Consider the following 20,385-nt stretch of genomic DNA (forward strand, 5'->3'; position numbering starts at 1 on the left):
GTGATGGTGGTGGTGATGGTGGTGGTGATGGTGGTGGTGATGATGGTGATGGTGGTGGTGATGGTGATAGTGGTGATGGTGGTGATGGTGGTGATGGTGGTGGTGATAGTGGTGGTGATGGTGGTGATGGTGGTGGTGATGGTGGTGGTGGTGATGGTGGTGGTGATGATGGTGGTGATGGTGGTGGTGATGGTGGTGATGATGATGGTGATGATGGTGGTGGTGGTGATGGTGGTGGTGGTGGTGGTGATGGTGGTGGTGGTGATGGTGGTGATGATGATGGTGGTGATGGTGGTGGTGATGGTGGTGGTGATGGTGGTGGTGATGATGGGGTGATGATGGTGATGGTGGTGGTGATGGTGATAGTGGTGATGGTGGTGATGGTGGTGATGGTGGTGGTGATAGTGGTGGTGATGGTGGTGATGGTGGTGGTGATGGTGGTGGTGGTGATGGTGGTGGTGATGATGGTGGTGATGGTGGTGGTGATGGTGGTGGTGGTGATGATGGTGGTGGTGATGGTGATGGTGGTGATGGTGGTGGTGATGGTGGTGATGGTGGTGGTGATGGTGGTGGTGGTGATGATGGTGGTGGTGATGGTGATGGTGGTGATGGTGGTGGTGATGGTGATGGTGGTGATGATGGTGATGGTGGTGATGATGGTGGTGATGGTGGTGGTGATGGTGGTGGTGGTGATGGTGGTGATGGTGATGGTGGTGATGGTGGTGGTGATGGTGGTGATGGTGATGATGGTGATGGTGATGACATCTCCAGCGTGGGCTTACACACGGAATTATAAGTCTCTATCACACGATAATAATAATACGTTATTAGTATCACTATTACACGCCTCTATTACACAATGATAATACTTTATTAGTATTGTTATCTGTCTCTATCGCACATTAAGAATACTTTATTAGTATTACAATACACGCATTATGTGAATGCTCATTAACTATGCATGGGTCTGCAGTGTTTACAATATTCATAACGTGATATGAATATAACATGTTTATAGGTGGAGGTGGTGGGGGTAGAGGTGGTGGTGGAGGTGGTGGGGGTGGTGGAGGTGGTGGGGGTGGAGGTGGTGGGGGTAGAGGTGGTGGAGCTGGTGGAGGTGGTGGAGGTAGTGGAGGTGGTGGGGGTGGTGGAGGTGGTGGGGGTGGAGGTGGTGGGGGTGGGGGGGGGTGGAGGTGGTGGGGGTGGAGGTGGTGGGGGTGGAGGTGGTGGGGGTGGGGGGGGGTGGAGGTGGGGGTGGTGGAGGTGGTGGGGGTGGAGGTGGTGGGGGGTGGGGGGGGTGGAGGTGGTGGGGGTGGGGGGGGGGTGGAGGTGGTGGGGGTGGAGGTGGTGGGGGTGGAGGTGGTGGGGGTGGAGGAGGAGGTGGGGGTGGAGGTGGTAGAGGTGGGGGGGGGGTGGAGTTGGTGGGGGTGGAGGTGGTGGAGGTGGTGGGGATGGAGGTGGTGGAGGTGGTGGGGGTGGAGGAGGAGGTGGGGGTGGAGGTGGTAGGGGTGGGGGGGGTTGGAGGTGGAGGTGGTGGGGGTGGAGGTGGTGGAGGTGGTGGAAGTGGAAGGTCGTGGGGGGTGGAAGAGGAGGATGTGGAATGTTGGAGGATGAGGTGCAAGAGGTGGACGCTGCTGCTGCTACTGCTACTGGGCAGTGCCAGGCTAGGTGCACCCTGAGGCTGCTGGGCAGCTGGAGGCAGTCGCCCTCCAGCAACAACAACGGAGGGCGGAGGAGCGACGCTCACAACAACGAGCGGAGCGCCGGGCGATAAAACGCAGCGAGTTGTCACAGCAGGGGGCACAGGTGGTGCATCTACCACTCATCTCAGTCGACCCACGGCACCTGCAGGGTCTGTCACGTGACCTCCTGCACCTAGCCTGGCACAGCAATCAACCCACGGCACCTGCTGGGTCTGTCACGTGACCTCCTCTTGTCAGCAGTGACACTCCACGTGGTAGCCTCAAGGTGCACCTAGCCTGGCACAAGCGTCGTGGTGACGTCACCGCCACTTAGTGGCGAATGGCGGTTGTTGGTGATGGTGGTGATGATGATGGTGGTGGTGTCGGTGGTGGTGGTGGTGTTGGTGGTGTTGGTGGTGATGGTGGTGTTGTTGGTGATGGTGGTGATGATGATGGTGGTGGTGGTGTTGGCGATGGTGGTGTTGGTGATGGTGGTGATGGTGTAGGTGGTGATGGTGTTGACAATGATGATGTTGTTAGCACGGCGTGCACAGAAACGCGCGTTCACACACACAAGCACCCACCCACTCACTCACCCACCCAGCCACTCACTCACCCAGCCACTCACCCACCCAGCCACTCACTCACTCACTCACCCAGCCACTCACCCACTAACTCACCCACTCACTCACTAACTCACCCACTCACTAACTCACTCACTCACTCACCCACTCACTCACTCACCCAGCCACTCACTCACCCACTCACTCACACACCCACTGACTAACTCACTCACCCACCCACCCACCCACTCACCGAGCTACTCACTCACCCAGCCACTCACTCACCCAGCCACTCACCAGCTCACTCCCTCACCCACTCACCCACCCACTCATCCACCGACTCACCCACTCACTCACTCACCCAGCCACTCACCCACTCACTCATCAGCTCACTCACTCACCCACTCACCCCCACTCATCCACCGACTCACCCACTCACTCACCCACCCACCACTCACCCACTCACACACCCACTCACTCACTCACCCACCCGATCACCCACTCACTCAACCACCCACCCACTCGTTCACTCACTCACCCACCCACCCACTCACTCACTCACCCACTCACTCACCCACTCACTCACTCACTTACTCACTCACCCAGCCACTCACCCACTCACTCACCCACCCACTCATCCACTCACTCACCCACTCACTCACTCACCCACCCACTCATCCACACACTCACCCACTCACTCACTCACCCAGCCACTCACCCACTCACTCACTCACTCACCCACTCACTCACCCACTCACTCACTCACTCACCCACACACTCATCCACTCACTCACCCACTCACTCACTCACCCAACCACCCACCCACTCACCCACTCGCTCACCCACTCATTCACTCACCCACCCACTCACTCACCCACTCACTCACCCACTCACTCACCCAGCCACTCACCCACTCACCCACTCACTCACCCACCCCCAATCAACCCTTTCAGCATTCAATGCGCATCAGACCGAATATCTCTGTGGACTTGCTCCATAATGCATGCGGAGACGTTCCGGGGACACACAGACAAAGCTCCCCCAGGTAGCCTCCAGCAGGGCTGTATGGGCAAGTGCTGCTAGTAGCGAGTAGCACCGCCTATGATGTACACACACAGACAAAGCTGCCCCAGGTAGCCTCTAGCAGGGCTGTAGGGGCAAGTGCTGCTATTAGCGAGTAGCAGCAGCACCTTTGAAGGCTAGCGGCACTGTGGCTACACACAGAGGGGGTGGGTGGCCAGCACCACGCCCGGCCGCCTTTGTCTCCCCAGTGCTTTGCAAAGCTCTAACCGCTGCGCCACCACTGCCAACACACGTACTCACTCACTCATCCACCCACTCACCCGCTCACTCACTCACCCACCCACTCACTCACTCACCCACTCACCCACTCACTAACTCATCCACTCACCCACTCACTCACCCACTCACCCACTCACTCACCGACTCACCCACTCACTCATCCACCCACTCACTCACCCACTCACTCACTCACTCACCCACTCACCCACTCATCCACCCACTCACTCACTCATTCATCCACCCATCCACTCACGCACCCACTCACTCACCCACCCATCCACCCACTCACCATCCACCCATCCACTCACCACCCACTCACCACCCACTCACCTCCCACCCACCCACCCACTCACCACCCACTCACCCCCCCCCCACCAACCCACCCACCCACTCACCACCCACTCACCCACCCACCCACTCACCCACCCACTCACCACCCACTCACCACCCACCCACTCACCACCCACTCACCACCAACCCAGCCACCCACTCACAACCCACCCACTCACCCACCCACCCACTCACTCACCCACCCACCCACTCACCACCCACTCACCCACCCACTCACTCACCCACCCACCCACTCACCACCCACCCACTCACCACCCACTCACCACCCACCCACCCATTCACCACCCACCCACCCACTCACCCACTCACCACCCACCCACTCACCACCCACCCACTCACCACCCACTCACCACCCCCCCGCGTCATAAAATAAATCATCACCACGGGAGAGGCGACCCGAGTGGTTCTGACTTTGCGCGGAACGGCACCTCCCGCGTCGCGCCCGTGAATTCATAATTCACGGTGTGGGGGGGGGGTCGAGGGGGAGGGGCTGGAGGGGGGGGGGGCTCGAGGGGGAGGGGCTGGAGGGGGGTCGAGGGGGGGGGCTGGAGGGGGGTCGAGGGGGGGGGGCTGGAGGGGGAGGGGCTGGAGGGGGGTCGAGGGGGGGGGCTGGAGGGGGGTCGAGGGGGGGGGGCTGGAGGGGGGTCGAGGGGGAGGGGTGGAGGGGGGAGGGGCTGGAGGGGGTTTTTATTTGCCCCTTTATTTATTTATTAACGACAGCTAAACCACGCAGAACGCAAACACACACAAACATTTGTAGATAATTCACAGAAACGACTGCGCGAGGTGGTTGTGGTGGTGGGGGGGTGGTGGGGATGGTGGTGGTGGGGGGGGTGGTGGGGATGGTGGTGGTGGTGGGGATGGTGGTGGTGGGGGGGGGGTGGTGGTGGTGGTGGTAGGGATGGTGGTGGGGATGGTGGTGGTGGGGGGGGGTGGTGGTGGTGGGGGGGGTGGTGGTGGTGGTGGGGATGGTGGTGGTGGTGGGGATGGTGGTGGGGATGGTGGTGGTGGGGGGGGGTGGTGGTGGTGGTGGGGATGGTGGTGGTGGTGGGGATGGTGGTGGTGGGTGGTGGTGGTGGTGGGGATGGTGGTGGTGGTGGGGATGGTGGTGGTGGTGGGGATGGTGGTGGTGGGGGGGGTGGTGGTGGTGGTGGGGATGGTGGTGGTGGTGGGGATGGTGGTGGGGATGGTGGTGGTGGGGGGGTGGTGGTGGTGGTGGGGATGGTGGTGGTGGTGGGGATGGTGGTGGTGGGGGGGGGTGGTGGTGGTGGTGGTGGTGGGGATGGTGGTGGGGATGGTGGTGGTGGGGGGGGGGTGGTAGTGGTGGTGGTGGTGGGGATGGTGGTGGTGGTGGGGATGGTGGTGGTGAGGGGGGTGGTGGTGGTGGTGGGGATGGTGGTGGTGGTGGGGATGGTGGTGGGGATGGTGGTGGTGGGGGGGGTGGTGGTGGTGGTGGGGATGGTGGTGGTGGTGGGGATGGTGGTGGTGGGGGGGGGTGGTGGTGGTGGTGGGGATGGTGGTGGTGGTGGGGATGGTGGTGGTGGGGGGGGGTGGTAGTGGTGGTGGTGGTGGGGATGGTGGTGGTGGTGGGGATGGTGGTGGTGGGGGTGGTGGTGGTGGTGGGGATGGTGGTGGTGGTGGGGATGGTGGTGGGGATGGTGGTGGTGGGGGGGGTGGTGGTGGTGGTGGTGGTGGGGATGGTGGTGGTGGTGGGGATGGTGGTGGTGGGGGGGGTGGTGGTGGTGGTGGGGATGGTTGTGGTGGTGGTGGTGGTGGGGGGGGTGGTGGTGGTGGTGGTGGTGGGGATGGTGGTGGTGGTGGGGATGGTGGTGGTGGGGGGGGTGGTGGTGGTGGTGGGGATGGTTGTGGTGGTGGTGGTGGTGGGGGGGGGTGGTGGTGGGGATGGTGGTGGTGGTGGTGGGGATGGTGGTTGTGGTGGTGGTGGTGGTGGGGGGTGGTGGTGGTGGTATTGGTGGTGGTGGGGGTGGTGGGGGTGGTGGTGGTGGTGGTTGTGGGGGTGGTAGGGGTGGTGGTGGTGGGGGAGCGGTGGTGCAGTGGTTAGCGCTACGCTGCGCTACGAACCTGGCGACTCGGGTTCGATTCCCGCTCACGGCCACCACCGGTCCTGGGCCTCCCCTAGGCCGACTCAGCCTCAAATTTGTACCCGGTGCGATGTGTAAGCATCGCCACTGGGGAGACAAAGGCGGCCGGGCGTGGTGCTGGCCACCCACCCCCTCGTGTGCCGTGCCGGCCTTCATAGGTGCTGCTCGCTAACAGCACTTGCCCCAACAGTCTGTTAAGGCTACACGGGGGATCTCTGTCTTTGTCTTTGGTGGTGGTGGGGGAATATTTTGGTCCATTTTTTGGCGGAATGTAAAGGGATGTTTCATTATTTATTTCGCAACAAAAATAACACGGAGATATACAGGCACAGGCAAAGCTCCCCCAGGTAGCCTCTAGCAGGGCTGCAGGGGCAAGTGCTGCTAGTAGCGAGTAGCACCACCTATGATGCACACACAGACAAAGCTCCCCCAGGTAGCCTCTAGCAGGGCTGTAGGGGCAAGTGCTGCTAGTAGCGAGTAGCACCACCTGTGAAGGCCGGCACGGCTAAACACACGAAGGCAAAGATAAAGCTAAAGCTAACCCGTGTAGCCTCACTGTGGTACACACAGAGGGGGAGGGTGGCCAGCACCACGGCCATCACTGGGGAGACAAAGGTGGCCGGGCATGGCCAGACAATACGACAAATCGCTAAACCTTAAACACCCAGTCGTTCGTAAAAGTCGAACGGCGGTATAGTACTAGATAGTATGTAGTAGTAGCTACTACTACTACACATGTAGTAGCTACTACTACTACATGTGTAGTAGTAGTAGCTACTACACGTGTAGTAGCTACTACTACTACGCACTGCTGTGTCTGTGTTGCCACTGTTATTGTGGTTCCCGTCCCCGTCTCTCCGTCGCCCCCTCCTGGCCGAGTCGGTCAACGACTCCTCGAGTGCCGGAGGCGTCTCCGCTCTCTGTTGGTAGTGAACTAAACAAGATGTCTGACAGAGTGTGGGGGGAGTGAACCAAACAAGATGTCTGACAGAGTGTGGGGGGAGTGAACTAAACAAGATGTCTGACAGAGTGTGGGGGGGGGGGAGTGAACTAAACAAGATGTCTGACAGAGTGTGGGGGGAGTGAACTAAACAAGATGTCTGAGAGTGTGGGAGGAGTGAACTAAACAAGATGTCTGACAGAGTGTGGGGGGAGTGAACTAAATAAGATGTCTGACAGAGTGTGGGGGAGTGAACTAAACAAGATGTCTGACAGAGTGTGGGGGGAGTGAACTAAACAAGATGTCTGAGAGAGTGTGGGGGGAGTGAACTAAACAAGATGTCTGAGAGTGTGGGGGGAGTGAACTAAACAAGATATCTGACAGAGTGTGGGGGAGTGAACTAAACAAGATGTCTGACAGAGTGTGGGGGGGAGTGAACTAAACAAGATGTCTGAGAGAGTGTGGGGGGAGTGAACTAAACAAGATGTCTGAGAGTGTGGGGGAGTGAACTAAACAAGATGTCTGACAGAGTGTGGGGGGAGTGAACTAAACAAGATGTCTGACAGAGTGTGGGGGAGTGAACTAAACAAGATGTCTGACAGAGTGTGGGGGGGGTGAACTAAACAAGATGTCTGAGAGTGTGGGGGGGGGGGGGGGTGAACTAAACAAGATGTCTGACAGTGTGTGGGGGAGTGAACTAAACAAGATGTCTGAGAGAGTGTGGGGGGAGTGAACTAAACAAGATGTCTGACAGAGTGTGGGGGGAGTGAACTAAACAAGATGTCTGACAGAGTGTGGGGGGAGTGAACTAAACAAGATGTCTGAGAGTGTGGGGGGAGTGAACTAAACAAGATGTCTGACAGAGTATGGGGAGTGTGAACTAAACAAGATGTCTGACAGAGTGTGGGGGGAGTGAACTAAACAAAATGTCTGACAGAGTGTGGGGGGAGTGAACTAAACAAGATGTCTGACAGAGTGTGGGGGGAGTGAACTAAACAAGATGTCTGACAGAGTGTGGGGGGTGAACTAAACAAGATGTCTGACAGAGTGTGGGGGGGAGTGAACTAAACAAGATGTCTGACAGTGTGTGGGGGAGTGAACTAAACAAGATGTCTGAGAGAGTGTGGGGGGAGTGAACTAAACAAGATGTCTGACAGAGTGCTGCGTGAACTAAACAAGATGTCTGACAGTGGAGTGCGAACTAAACAAGATGTCTGACAGAGTGTAGTGTGAATTAAACAAGATGTCTGACAGAGTGGAGTGTGAGCTAAACAAGATGTCTGACAGTGGAGTGTGAACAAAACAAGATGTCTGACAGTGTAGTGTGAACTAAACAAGATGTCTGACAGTGGAGTGTGAACTAAACAAGATGTCTGACAGTGTAGTGTGAACAAAACAAGATGTCTGAGAGAGTGTGGGGGGAGTGAACTAAACAAGATGTCTGAGAGTGTGGGGGGAGTGAACTAAACAAGATGTCTGACAGAGTGTGGGGGGAGTGAACTATACAAGATGTCTGAGAGTGTGGGGGGAGTGAACTAAACAAGATGTCTGACAGAGTATGGGGGGAGTGAACTAAACCAGATGTCTGACAGAGTGTGGGGGGAGTGAACTAAACAAAATGTCTGACAGAGTGTGGGGGGGAGTGAACTAAACAAGATGTCTGAGAGTGTGGGGGGGGGGTGAACTAAACAAAATGTCTGACAGAGTGTGGGGGGAGTGAACTAAACAAGATGTCTGACAAAGTGTGGGGGGAGTGAACTAAACAAGATGTCTGACAGAGTGTGGGGGGAGTGAACTAAACAAGATGTCTGACAGTGTGTGGGGAGAGTGAACTAAACAAGATGTCTGAGAGAGTGTGTGGGGGGGTGAACTAAACAAGATGTCTGACAGAGTGCTGCGTGAACTAAACAAGATGTCTGACAGTGGAGTGTGAACTAAACAAGATGTCTGACAGAGTGTAGTGCGAACTAAACAAGATGTCTGACAGAGTGGAGTGTGAGCTAAACAAGATGTCTGACAGAGTGGAGTGTGAGCTAAACAAGATGTCTGACAGTGGAGTGTGAACAAAACAAGATGTCTGACAGTGTAGTGTGAACTAAACAAGATGTCTGACAGTGGAGTGTGAACAAAACAAGATGTCTGACAGTGCAGTGTGAACTAAACAAGATGTCTGACAGTGTAGTTTGAACAAAACAAGATGTCTGATTGAGTGTTGAGTGAACTAAACAATACGTCTGACAGTGGAGTGTGAACTAAACAAGATGTCACCCCCTTCAACCAAAACTTTCGGTGACGTCATTGGGCGCCCGGAAGTGGTCTCCGCTCGTTGTTGTGAGCGTCGCTCCTCCGCCCTCCGTTGTTGCTGGAGGGCGACTGCCTCCAACTGCCCAGTAGCATCCTTCACGAGCCTCCTCCACTGAGGCCGATCTTGATACCGCTGGTACCAGTCATCGGCAAGTCCACTCAGCTCCACGTCCTCCTGTACCACATCACTCCATCTCTTCTCTAGCCCGTGCCGCGCCCGTTTAGCCCCCTCGATCCGGCCGAACAAAAACTGTTGAGGCATGCGGTGGCTGGGCATGCGGGCTACATGACCCAGCCAAAGCAGCCTTGCCTGCCGGAGGAGCTCACTGATGGGACTTTGCCCAGATCTTTCAAAGATTTGTGAGCTCCTCACACAATCCAGCCTGCAGGTTAATCCAACCGGCGAAGACACACACAGACACTCACAGACCCACTCACACAGACCCTCACACACACAGACTCACACACAGACCCACACTCACACAGACCCTCACACTCACAGAGACCAGTACTCACACTCTGAGACCAGTACTCAGACTCGCACTCCCACGGAGAACCACACGTGTAGAGACCCATACAAAAACAACTTTTTATTTTACCCACAAGCCACCACCATGATAGCTCACCCACGTGGCTGATGACATCATCATCGTCACCGTCACGTGACATTGACAGCAGCAGCAGCCCAAGGCTCTGACCGCAGCGTGGCGACGTCGATTCTGAACGTGGAGGGGACAAGCGGAGGAGGAGCCGGAGACAAAATCCACCACGGGGAGAGAGACGCAGACCTCCTGTAGACCAGGCGAGGTAGTCAACATCTCATAGCCACCGTGGTGATGATGAGAGAGAGACACAGACCTCCTGTAGACCTGGCGAGGTAGTCAACATCTCATAGCCACCGTGGTGATGATGAGAGAGACACAGACCTCCTGTAGGCCAGGCGAGGTAGTCAACATCTCTCAGTGTCTGGGATCGAACCCACGACCTCCTGCGTACCAGGCGAGGTAGTCAACATCTCTCAGTGTCTGTGATTGAACCCACGACCTCCTGCGTACCAGGCGAAGTTGTCAACATCTCTCAGTGTCTGGGATCGAACCCACGACCTCCTGCGTACCAGGCGAGGTAGTCAACATCTCTCAGTGTCTGGTATCGAACCCACGACCTCCTGCGTACCAGGCGAGGTAGTCAACATCTCCTCGCCAGTAGGACAGTGGCCGGGTGGATTGGCCCCCCCCCCGTCACCCCCACTGGGTGAGTGGTTCACTCGGCCAGCCCCCCAATGGGGGGGGGCGCAGGGACGGGGGAAGCTGATCCGGGGGAGGGAACCCAGCAGGGAGATCCACCCTGATGGGACGACAAGGGGGGGGCGGGGGGGATTAAACTCATGAATATTCATATATGCAAATCACACACAGACACACACACAGTCACACACACACACACAGACATACACATACAGACACACACACACAGATACACACACAGTGACACCCACACACACAGTCACACACACACACAGACACACACACACACAGATACACACACAGTGACACCCACACACACAGTGACACCCACACACACACAGTCACACACACACACACACAGTCATGCACACACACACACAGACACCCACACAGACACACACATACAGACACACACACACAGATACACACACAGTGACACCCACACAGACACACACACACACAGACACACCCACACACACACAGACACACCCACACACACAGTGACACACACACACACAGTCACACACACACACAGACACCCACACACACAGTGACACACACACACAGTCACACACACACACACACAGTCATGCACACACACATACACACACACATACACACACACATACACACACACATACACACACAGTCACACACACACAGTCACACACACATACACACACAGTCACACACACACACACACAGTCATGCACACACACATACACACACACATACACACACACATACACACACAGTCACACACACACAGTCACACACACACACATACACACACACATACACACACACATACACACACACATACACACACACATACACACACAGTCACACAGAGTCAGTCACCTGGTCCCAGACCGCCGCTCGTGTCCCTGCAGCCACTCCTGGAGCAGCGAGGGGGCGGGGCCATCGGCGTCTCCACGGTAACCACCAGATTCGTCTACGGGCAACCACCGGGAAATATTAATACTAACTACAAATACTAGCAAATACTACAAATATACATACTAACAAATACTACAAATATACATACTAACAACTACAAACATACATACTAACAACTACAAACATACATACTAGCAAATACTACAAACATACATACTAGCAAATACTACAAATATACACACTAGCAAATACTACAAACATACATACTAACAACTACAAACATACATACTAGCAAATACTACAAACATACATACTAACAAATACTACAAATATACATACTAACAAATACTACAAACAGGTCCCTGCGGGGTGGGCTGGTAGGAACGAATAACCAAAGAATATAAACATCATGTATAATCACACTTGCTTAGCCAGGAAAGCCTCACTGAGTCGAAAGGTTTTTGTAATTGTCCTGCCAAGTGTTTGCAGTGGGGGGCGATGTTGCTGCACCGAATCGGACATCGGACGGACGGACGATATAATCTATTGTAGGCTGGTTCACTTCGTTCCTACCAGTATAAATACAAACATACATACTAACAACTACTACAAACATACATACTAACAACTACTACAAACATACATACTAACAACTACTACAAACATACATACTAACAACTACTACAAACATACATACTAACAACTACTACAAACATACATACTAACAACTACTACAAACATACATACTAACAACTACATGCAACTACAACTACATGCACCTACAACTACATGCAACTACAACTACATGCAACTACAACTACATGCAACTACAACTACATGCAACTACAACTACATGCAACTACAACTACATGCACCTACAACTACATGCAACTACAACTACATGCAACTACAACTACATGCAACTACAACTACATGCAACTACAACTACATGCAACTACAACTACATGCAACTACAACTACATGCAACTACAACTACAAGCAACTACAACTACATGCAACTACAACTACATGCACCTACAACTACATGCAACTACAACTACATGCAACTACAACTACATGCAACTACAACTACATGCACCTACAACTACATGCAACTACAACTACATGCACCTACAACTACATGCAACTACAACTACATGCAACTACAACTACATGCAACTACAACTACATGCAACTACAACTACATGCACCTACAACTACATGCAACTACAACTACATGCACCTACAACTACATGCAACTACAACTACATGCAACTACAACTACATGCAACTACAACTACATGCACCTACAACTACATGCAACTACAACTACATGCACCTACAACTACATGCAACTACAACTACATGCAACTACAACTACATGCAACTACAACTACATGCAACTACAACTACATGCACCTACAACTACATGCAACTACAACTACATGCACCTACAACTACATGCAACTACAACTACATGCACCTACAACTACATGCAACTACAACTACATGCACCTACAACTACATGCAACTACAACTACATGCAACTACAACTACATGCAACTACAACTACATGCACCTACAACTACATGCAACTACAACTACATGCAACTACAACTACATGCAACTACAACTACATGCAACTACAACTACATGCACCTACAACTACATGCAACTACAACTACATGCACCTACAACTACATGCAACTACAACTACATGCACCTACAACTACATGCAACTACAACTACATGCACCTACAACTACATGCAACTACAACTACATGCAACTACAACTACATGCAACTACAACTACATGCACCTACAACTACATGCAACTACAACTACATGCAACTACAACTACATGCAACTACAACTACATGCACCTACAACTACATGCACCTACAACTACATGCACCTACAACTACATGCAACTACAACTACATGCACCTACAACTACATGCAACTACAACTACAAGCAACTACAACTACATGCAACTACAACTACATGCAACTACAACTACAAGCAACTACAACTACATGCAACTACAACTACATGCACCTACAACTACATGCAACTACAACTACATGCAACTACAACTACATGCAACTACAACTACATGCACCTACAACTACATGCAACTACAACTACATGCAACTACAACTACATGCAACTACAACTACATGCACCTACAACTACATGCAAGTACAACTACATGCAACTACAACTACATGCACCTACAACTACATGCAACTACAACTACATGCAACTACAAGCAACTACAACTACATGCAACTACAACTACATGCACCTACAACTACATGCACCTACAACTACATGCACCTACAACTACAAGCAACTACAACTACATGCACCTACAACTACATGCACCTACAACTACATGCACCTACAACTACATGCAACTACAACTACATGCACCTACAACTACATGCACCTACAACTACATGCAACTACAACTACATGCACCTACAACTACATGCAACTACAACTACATGCACCTACAACTACATGCACCTACAACTACATGCAACTACAACTACATGCACCTACAACTACATGCAACTACAACTACATGCAACTACAACTACATGCAACTACAACTACATGCAACTACAACTACATGCAACTACAACTACATGCAACTACAACTACATGCAACTACAACTACATGCACCTACAACTACATGCAACTACAACTACATGCACCTACAACTACATGCAACTACAACTACATGCAACTACAACTACATGCAACTACAACTACATGCACCTACAACTACATGCAACTACAACTACATGCACCTACAACTACATGCAACTACAACTACATGCAACTACAACTACATGCAACTACAACTACATGCAACTACAACTACATGCACCTACAACTACATGCAACTACAACTACATGCACCTACAAGCAACTATCGGGGGGAGGGAGTGGGGGTGAGTGGGGGGAGGGGGTGAGTGGGGGGTGAGTGGGGGGTGAGTGAGGGGTGAGTGGGGGGTGAGTGAGGGGTGAGTGGGGGGTGAGTGAGGGGTGAGTGGGGGGTGAGTGAGGGGTGAGTGGGGGGTGAGTGAGGGGTGAGTGGGGGGTGAGTGGGGGGTGAGTGGGGGGTGAGTGAGGGGTGAGTGGGGGGTGAGTGAGGGGTGAGTGGGGGGTGAGTGGGGGGTGAGTGGGGGGTGAGTGGGGGGTGAGGGGTGAGTGGGGGGTGAGTGGGGGGTGAGTGGGGGGTGAGTGAGGGGTGAGTGGGGGGTGAGTGAGGGGTGAGTGGGGGGTGAGTGAGGGGTGAGTGGGGGGTGAGTGGGGGGTGAGTGGGGGGTGAGTGAGGGGTGAGTGGGGGGTGAGTGGGGGGTGAGTGAGGGGTGAGTGGGGGGTGAGTGAGGGGTGAGTGGGGGGTGAGTGGGGGGTGAGTGGGGGGTGAGTGAGGGGTGAGTGGGGGGTGAGTGAGGGGTGAGTGGGGGGTGAGTGGGGGGTGAGTGGGGGGTGAGGGGTGAGTGGGGGGTGAGTGGGGGGTGAGTGGGGGGTGAGTGAGGGGTGAGTGGGGGGTGAGTGAGGGGTGAGTGGGGGGTGAGTGAGGGGTGAGTGGGGGGTGAGTGGGGGGTGAGTGGGGGGTGAGTGAGGGGTGAGTGGGGGGTGAGTGAGGGGTGAGTGGGGGGTGAGTGAGGGGTGAGTGGGGGGTGAGTGGGGGGTGAGTGAGGGGTGAGTGTGGGGGGTGAGTGAGGGGTGAGTGAGGGGTGAGTGGGGGGTGAGTGAGGGGTGAGTGGGGGGTGAGTGAGGAGTGAGTGAGGAGTGAGTGAGGGGTGAGTGGGGGGTGAGTGAGGGGTGAGTGGGGGGTGAGTGGGGGGTGAGTGGGGGGTGAGTGAGGGGTGAGTGGGGGGTGAGTGAGGGGTGAGTGGGGGGTGAGTGGGGGGTGAGTGGGGGGTGAGTGGGGGGTGAGGGGTGAGTGGGGGGTGAGTGGGGGGTGAGTGGGGGGTGAGTGAGGGGTGAGTGGGGGGTGAGTGAGGGGTGAGTGGGGGGTGAGTGAGGGGTGAGTGGGGGGTGAGTGGGGGGTGAGTGGGGGGTGAGTGAGGGGTGAGTGGGGGGTGAGTGGGGGGTGAGTGAGGGGTGAGTGGGGGGTGAGTGAGGGGTGAGTGGGGGGTGAGTGGGGGGTGAGTGGGGGGTGAGTGGGGGGTGAGTGAGGGGTGAGTGGGGGGTGAGTGAGGGGTGAGTGGGGGGTGAGTGGGGGGTGAGTGGGGGGTGAGGGGTGAGTGGGGGGTGAGTGGGGGGTGAGTGGGGGGTGAGTGAGGGGTGAGTGGGGGGTGAGTGAGGGGTGAGTGGGGGGTGAGTGAGGGGTGAGTGGGGGGTGAGTGAGGGGTGAGTGGGGGGTGAGTGGGGGGTGAGTGGGGGGTGAGTGAGGGGTGAGTGGGGGGTGAGTGAGGGGTGAGTGGGGGGTGAGTGAGGGGTGAGTGGGGGGTGAGTGGGGGGTGAGTGAGGGGTGAGTGTGGGGGGTGAGTGAGGGGTGAGTGAGGGGTGAGTGGGGGGTGAGTGAGGGGTGAGTGGGGGGTGAGTGAGGAGTGAGTGAGGAGTGAGTGAGGGGTGAGTGAGGAGTGAGTGGGGGGTGAGTGGGGGGTGAGTGGGGGGTGAGTGAGGAGTGAGTGAGGGGTGAGTGAGGGGTGATTGAGGGGTGAGTGAGGGGTGAGTGTGGGGGGTGAGTGAGGGGTGAGTGGGGGGTGAGTGGGGGGTGAGTGGGGGGTGAGTGAGGAGTGAGTGAGGGGTGAGTGAGGGGTGAGTGAGGGGTGAGTGTGGGGGGTGAGTGAGGGGTGAGTGAGGGGTGATTGAGGGGTGAGTGAGGGGTGAGTGTGGGGGGTGAGTGGGGGGTGAGTGAGGGGTGAGTGAGGGGTGAGTGGGGGGTGAGTGGGGGGTGAGTGAGGGGTGAGTGGGGGGTGAGTGGGGTGAGGGTGAGGGGAGGGGCTGCTCACCCTCCACTGTGTCTCTGAGTCTCTGGAGTTCTTCGCTGTTCAAGTGCGAGAATCGGCAGCTCTGACCAAAGTCGCAGCGACCTGCAAAGACAAAGGTCCCCCGTGTAGCCTCTCACACTGTTGGGGCAAGCGCTGCTCGTAGCGAGTAGCAGTGCCCACGATGCACAGAGACAACACAGACAAAGATCCCCCGGCTAGCCTTCACAGACTGTTGGGGCAAGTGCTGTTAGCGAGCACCTATGAAGGCCGGCACGGCACACGAGGGGGTGGGTGGCCAGCACCACGCCCGACCGCCTTTGTCTCCCCAGTGCTAGCGATGTTTACTACACACCACAGCTACACCGGGTACTCATTTGAGGCTGAGTCGACCTAGGGGAGGCCCAGGACCGGTTCAGATAATCGTCACTGGTGTTGGCCGTGAGCGGGAATCGAACTCGGGTGGCCGGGTTCGTAGCGCAGCGTAGCGCTAACCACTACACCCACCACTCCCCACAACACACACCACCACACACATACACCCACACATACACACACATACACACACACACACACCGTCACACACACCACCACACACATACACACCCACACACACCACCACACATACACCCACCCACACACACACCACCACACATACACCCACCCACACACACACCCACCCACACACCCACCCACACACCCACCCACACACCCAACAACACACACACCCACACACACACACCCACCCACACACCGCACACACACACACCACCCACACACCCACACACGACACACACCCACCACACCCACACACACACCCACCACACACCCAACCCACACCACACACACATACACACACACACCGCCACTACACACACACACACCCACCCACACACACATACACACACACACCGCCACATACACACACACACACAACCCACCCACACACACATACACACACACACCGCCACATACACACACACACACAACCCACCTCACACGACACATACACACACACACCGCCACATACAACCCACCCAGTGTTTGAAACTTCCTGCAGGCGAACTTTCCCAGACTCCTCAGCGAGAATCGTCGCCTGCCGCATCTGTGGGAGACTGATGGTGTACTGGTGTGTGGTGAATGGTGTGGTGTAGGTGATGGTGTAGGTGATGGTGAGTTGATGGTGTAGGTGATGGTGAGGTGATGGTGATGGTGTAGGTGATGGATGGTGGATGGTGTAGGTGATGGTGTGTGGTGTGTGATGGTGATGATGATGATGTGTGGTGTTGATGGTGTTGATGTAATGTGATGTGTAGGTGTTGATGGTGTTGATGGTGTAGATGATGGTGAACTGACCGCGGTAGGCTGCGTACCACTGCTGGCGACGCTGCTGGTGATGATGGTGATGGTGTAGGTGATGGTGTTGATGGTGTAGGTGATGGTGTTGATGGTGTAGGTGTTGATGATGGTGATGATGGTGAACTCACCGCGGTAAGCTGCGTACCACTGCTGGCGACGCTGCTGGTGATGGTGTAGGTGATGATGTAGGTGATGGTGTTGATGGTGAACTCACCGCGGTAAGCTGCGTACCACTGCTGGCGACGCTGCTGGTGGCCCAGGCCACGCAGGTGGCGCCTGCGGCTCTGCAGGTTGTCCTGGAAAGTCTTGTCGCAGAAGTCGCAGTGATACCGCTTACCCATCTACACACAGATACACAGTGACACACACAGTGACACACACAGTGACACACACAGTGACACACACAGTGACACACACAGTGACACACACAGTGACACACACAGTGACACACACAGTGACACACACAGTGACACACACAATGACACACACAGTGATACACACAGTGACACACACAGTGATACACACAGTGACACACACAGTGACACACACAGTGATACACACAGTGACACACACAGTGATACACACAATGACACACACAGTGACACACACAGTGATACACACAGTGACACACACAGTGACACACAGTGACACACACAGTGACACACACAGTGACACACACAGTGATACACACAGTGATACACACAGAGATACACACAGTGATACACACAGTGATACACACAGTGATACACACAGTGATACACACAGTGATACACAGTGATTGATACCGCTTACCCATCTACACACACACAAAGAGAGATACACAGATACATCGTAGAGAGAGATACAGTGATATCTCTTACCCATCTACACGCATAGAGATACATCACAGACAGAGATACACAGTGGTGATGAGAGAGACACAGACCTCCTGTAGAGCAGGCGAGGTAGTCAACATCTCATAGCCACCGTATTAGGTGTAGCCCTGTGAGCCATTCGGCTCTTGAATCGGGTGCAGCCGCAACAAACAAAAAACTAAAACACGAACAAGAAAACATCTTAAAGTGAATATGTGACCATGTGACTGCGTGCAAACAGAAAATTCAAGAAAAGACAGAAAATATTGCAGTCAAAACACCGTTACACACCAACAGTGTGTGCAAACATCCCAGTGGAATGCAAGTCAAACAACAACAACAACCACAAGACAACTTTGATTAAGGCCATCAGTCTAACTCTGTACTACAACAAACATGGCCAAACCAAAAAACTGATCGAAAATCACCAAAATAAAGACATGAAAGCAATGAAACAGTGCAGGTCATAGGAACTGTGACCGAATTTTCACAATGAACGACGTAAACAACATGTACCACCAAACTCTGCAGCCATCATCGCTGACTGCATGAGTCACTCCACAACAGCAGCAGGAGCATCAGTCGGACAACAACAACGACAACAACAACAACAACAACGACAACAACGACAACAACAACTACAACAAAACAACAACAACGACAACAACCACAACTACAACAACGACGACGACAACAACTTTTCGATGTAAAGCTTTCGTGACTGCAGGGATTCATCTTCTTGGTTCTTTCGGTAAAGTCACCTGAAGACGGCTGCTTGCGTTGTGGCCGAAACGTCGTGAGAATTGTTTTATTTTTATTATTTTATTATCTCCCTTCTACGTGATGACTTTATCGAAAGAACCAAGAAGACAACAATAACGACAACAACAAAATAACAACAACGACAACAACTACAACAACAAAACAACAACCGAGTGAGTTAATAGAAAGCGAGTAACACTGTAACCACTGAGGGGTCTCTGTACTAACAAAGCGCTCGACCTCACAGTTGCCTCACACACACCTCTTCACGTGCAGTAGCACCACAGTAAGCGGGTAAGTCGTATGGGGTGAGGGTAAAGGTAGGGTAAAGGTAAAGAAGGGTGAAGGTAAAAAGGTAGCCTCGTTGCTTTTACCTCACCGTGCCGAGGCCGACTTGAAGCTTTCTTTGAAGAATCGAATCGTGACAATTAACAAAGCGGTCGATCCACGGAATCGATTCCTCCCCTTCGAAAGTCTTTGACGAGGAATCGATTGGCGATTTAAAAATCACGAATCGACCTAAACGATTCTAACTTGGGGACAGCGCCGCCGGTGTCGAGGCGATTCGATTCCCAAGAGAATCGTCGCCGAATCGATTCACAACTTCTCACTTCCCGCCAAAATGCGATTCACTCCGAGCAACGTATCGATTCCGCAGCGCGAGAGTAGAATCGCGGCCGAAGAATCAATTCCGTCTTTAAAAGAAATTGAAACTCACCGACGACGACGAGGAATCGATTATTAAATAAATGTATAAATCTCTCCAAGCGATTTTTACCGGTCAGCTACAAAATTATCAAGAGGAATCGATAAAAATGTAATCGTCACGGAATCGAATCACCACTCGAGCCAACTGCCATTCTCTCCGTAGTCTTTAACCAAAGAAGGAATCGATTATTGAATTAATCCGCGAATCGATCCAAACGATTCTGACCCACCTCATCATCCCCGTAGCCATCGAAACGAATCGTCACGGAATCGAATCGTCACTGAATCGAATCACCCCTCAAACTACGATTCCCCCCATAGCCTTTAACCGACGGAGCGAAGGAATCGATTCCGTTT

The 20,385-nt window shown here is 53.9% G+C and overlaps 1 protein-coding gene and 1 pseudogene across 1 annotated transcript; both read right to left on the reverse strand.

Annotated features, from left to right (window-relative positions):
- LOC144952967 (uncharacterized) overlaps positions 1-5,832 on the reverse strand; it is a 6,158-nt pseudogene extending 326 nt beyond the window's left edge.
- A 4,017-nt stretch (positions 5,833-9,849) lies between these two features.
- LOC144952968 (zinc finger matrin-type protein 5-like) lies at positions 9,850-19,758 on the reverse strand. The gene is made up of 6 exons (XM_078883451.1): positions 19,695-19,758; positions 17,698-18,045; positions 16,486-16,501; positions 16,370-16,450; positions 11,350-11,443; positions 9,850-10,588 (listed from the first exon to the last, which is right to left on the reverse strand). Exons 2-6 carry the CDS (start codon positions 18,043-18,045, stop codon positions 10,483-10,485), a joined length of 645 nt encoding a protein of 214 aa, XP_078739577.1. The 5' UTR covers positions 19,695-19,758; the 3' UTR covers positions 9,850-10,482.
- Between the last annotated feature and the right edge of the window lie 627 nt (positions 19,759-20,385).

Source organism: Lampetra fluviatilis, chromosome 71, assembly GCF_964198595.1.
Source record: "Lampetra fluviatilis chromosome 71, kcLamFluv1.1, whole genome shotgun sequence".
NCBI classification, from domain to species: domain Eukaryota; kingdom Metazoa; phylum Chordata; class Hyperoartia; order Petromyzontiformes; family Petromyzontidae; genus Lampetra; species Lampetra fluviatilis.